The sequence below is a fragment of the Galeopterus variegatus genome, unplaced genomic scaffold (assembly GCF_000696425.1).
Source record: "Galeopterus variegatus unplaced genomic scaffold, G_variegatus-3.0.2 Scaffold11305, whole genome shotgun sequence".
NCBI classification, from domain to species: domain Eukaryota; kingdom Metazoa; phylum Chordata; class Mammalia; order Dermoptera; family Cynocephalidae; genus Galeopterus; species Galeopterus variegatus.
The window spans coordinates 52,429-53,382 of NW_007737416.1; the positions used below are offsets into that span (position 1 = coordinate 52,429).

At 31.6% G+C, this 954-nt stretch overlaps 1 protein-coding gene across 1 annotated transcript in view; it reads left to right on the plus strand.

Annotated features, from left to right (window-relative positions):
• LOC103610561 (thyroid receptor-interacting protein 11-like) overlaps positions 1-781 on the plus strand; it is a gene marked incomplete at its 5' end in the record, with an annotated part of 48,188 nt that extends 47,407 nt beyond the window's left edge. The window contains 1 exon segment of the mRNA XM_008594709.1: positions 638-781. Coding sequence (XP_008592931.1) covers positions 638-738 — 101 coding nt within the window.
• Positions 782-954: the final 173 nt, after the last annotated feature.

Here is a 954-nt window from a genome sequence, read left to right on the forward strand (position 1 = left end):
AAATGAGAATCTTCCTTTTTAAATGAGAATTTTAAAATAAAATAGCCCAAGCATCCTTCTGAATCAGTCATATGCTCTAGTAACTTCATTAGTATTTTAGAATCAATGATCTGAATTGTATTTTGCAATTTCCTTACTCCAGAATACTTTGCCCTATCAGCTGCATCCTGAACCATGGTCTTAGTTGTGTTAGACATTCCTCTTAGCTCACCAAACACTGAATCCAAGCCAGGAAAATAGAAAAAGGAAAATCTAAAATTGTCTTTTCCATTTCCTACCATTAAATAAGTGGCTCTGGAAATGTTTCCTGCATAGAAGCAGTGGTGAAAATCTCTTCTTTGGTATTAAATTACTAAAGAGGATGAAAACTTTTTTGGTTTTTAAATTTTCTATTAAAGTATTGATTACTTTATTGGTGTAAGCCATGGGAATTAATGTGGACTCTGGCTTCTAGACGATTTCTATATCAGAGAGCCTAGTTACCTGTTCCAAAGAAGAGATGGAAATAATTGAATATTCCCAATTAGAAGTGCATATATTCAAATTTCATAAAAAAGATCTCATAAATCTCATTATATGTTCACCCAGACTGTTTTAATCAGTTAAAGGCTATCTTTACTCACATATTTTAAAACAGATGAGCTCCGACAAGCAATGCTGGATGATGCAGAGAAGAAATTGGCAAACTTAGTAAACAGTGCAGAAGGAAAAGTGGACAGGTATGCTTTAGCCTTTTAACTTTTGTATATTTTATGGAGATTGCTTTTATGGTAAAAACAACTTCTACGTGTAGAAGTTTATATGTAACTTAATTTTTTAAGAGCCTTTTATTTTTCTTATATAGTGAGGAGATATAGGTAATTTTAATGAGGGGTCAGTAGAATAAGTTATTTTCTTTTGTTTTTTAAAGTCAATTTTTTTCAACTGGTTTTCTTAAAAACCACATGGAAGAGT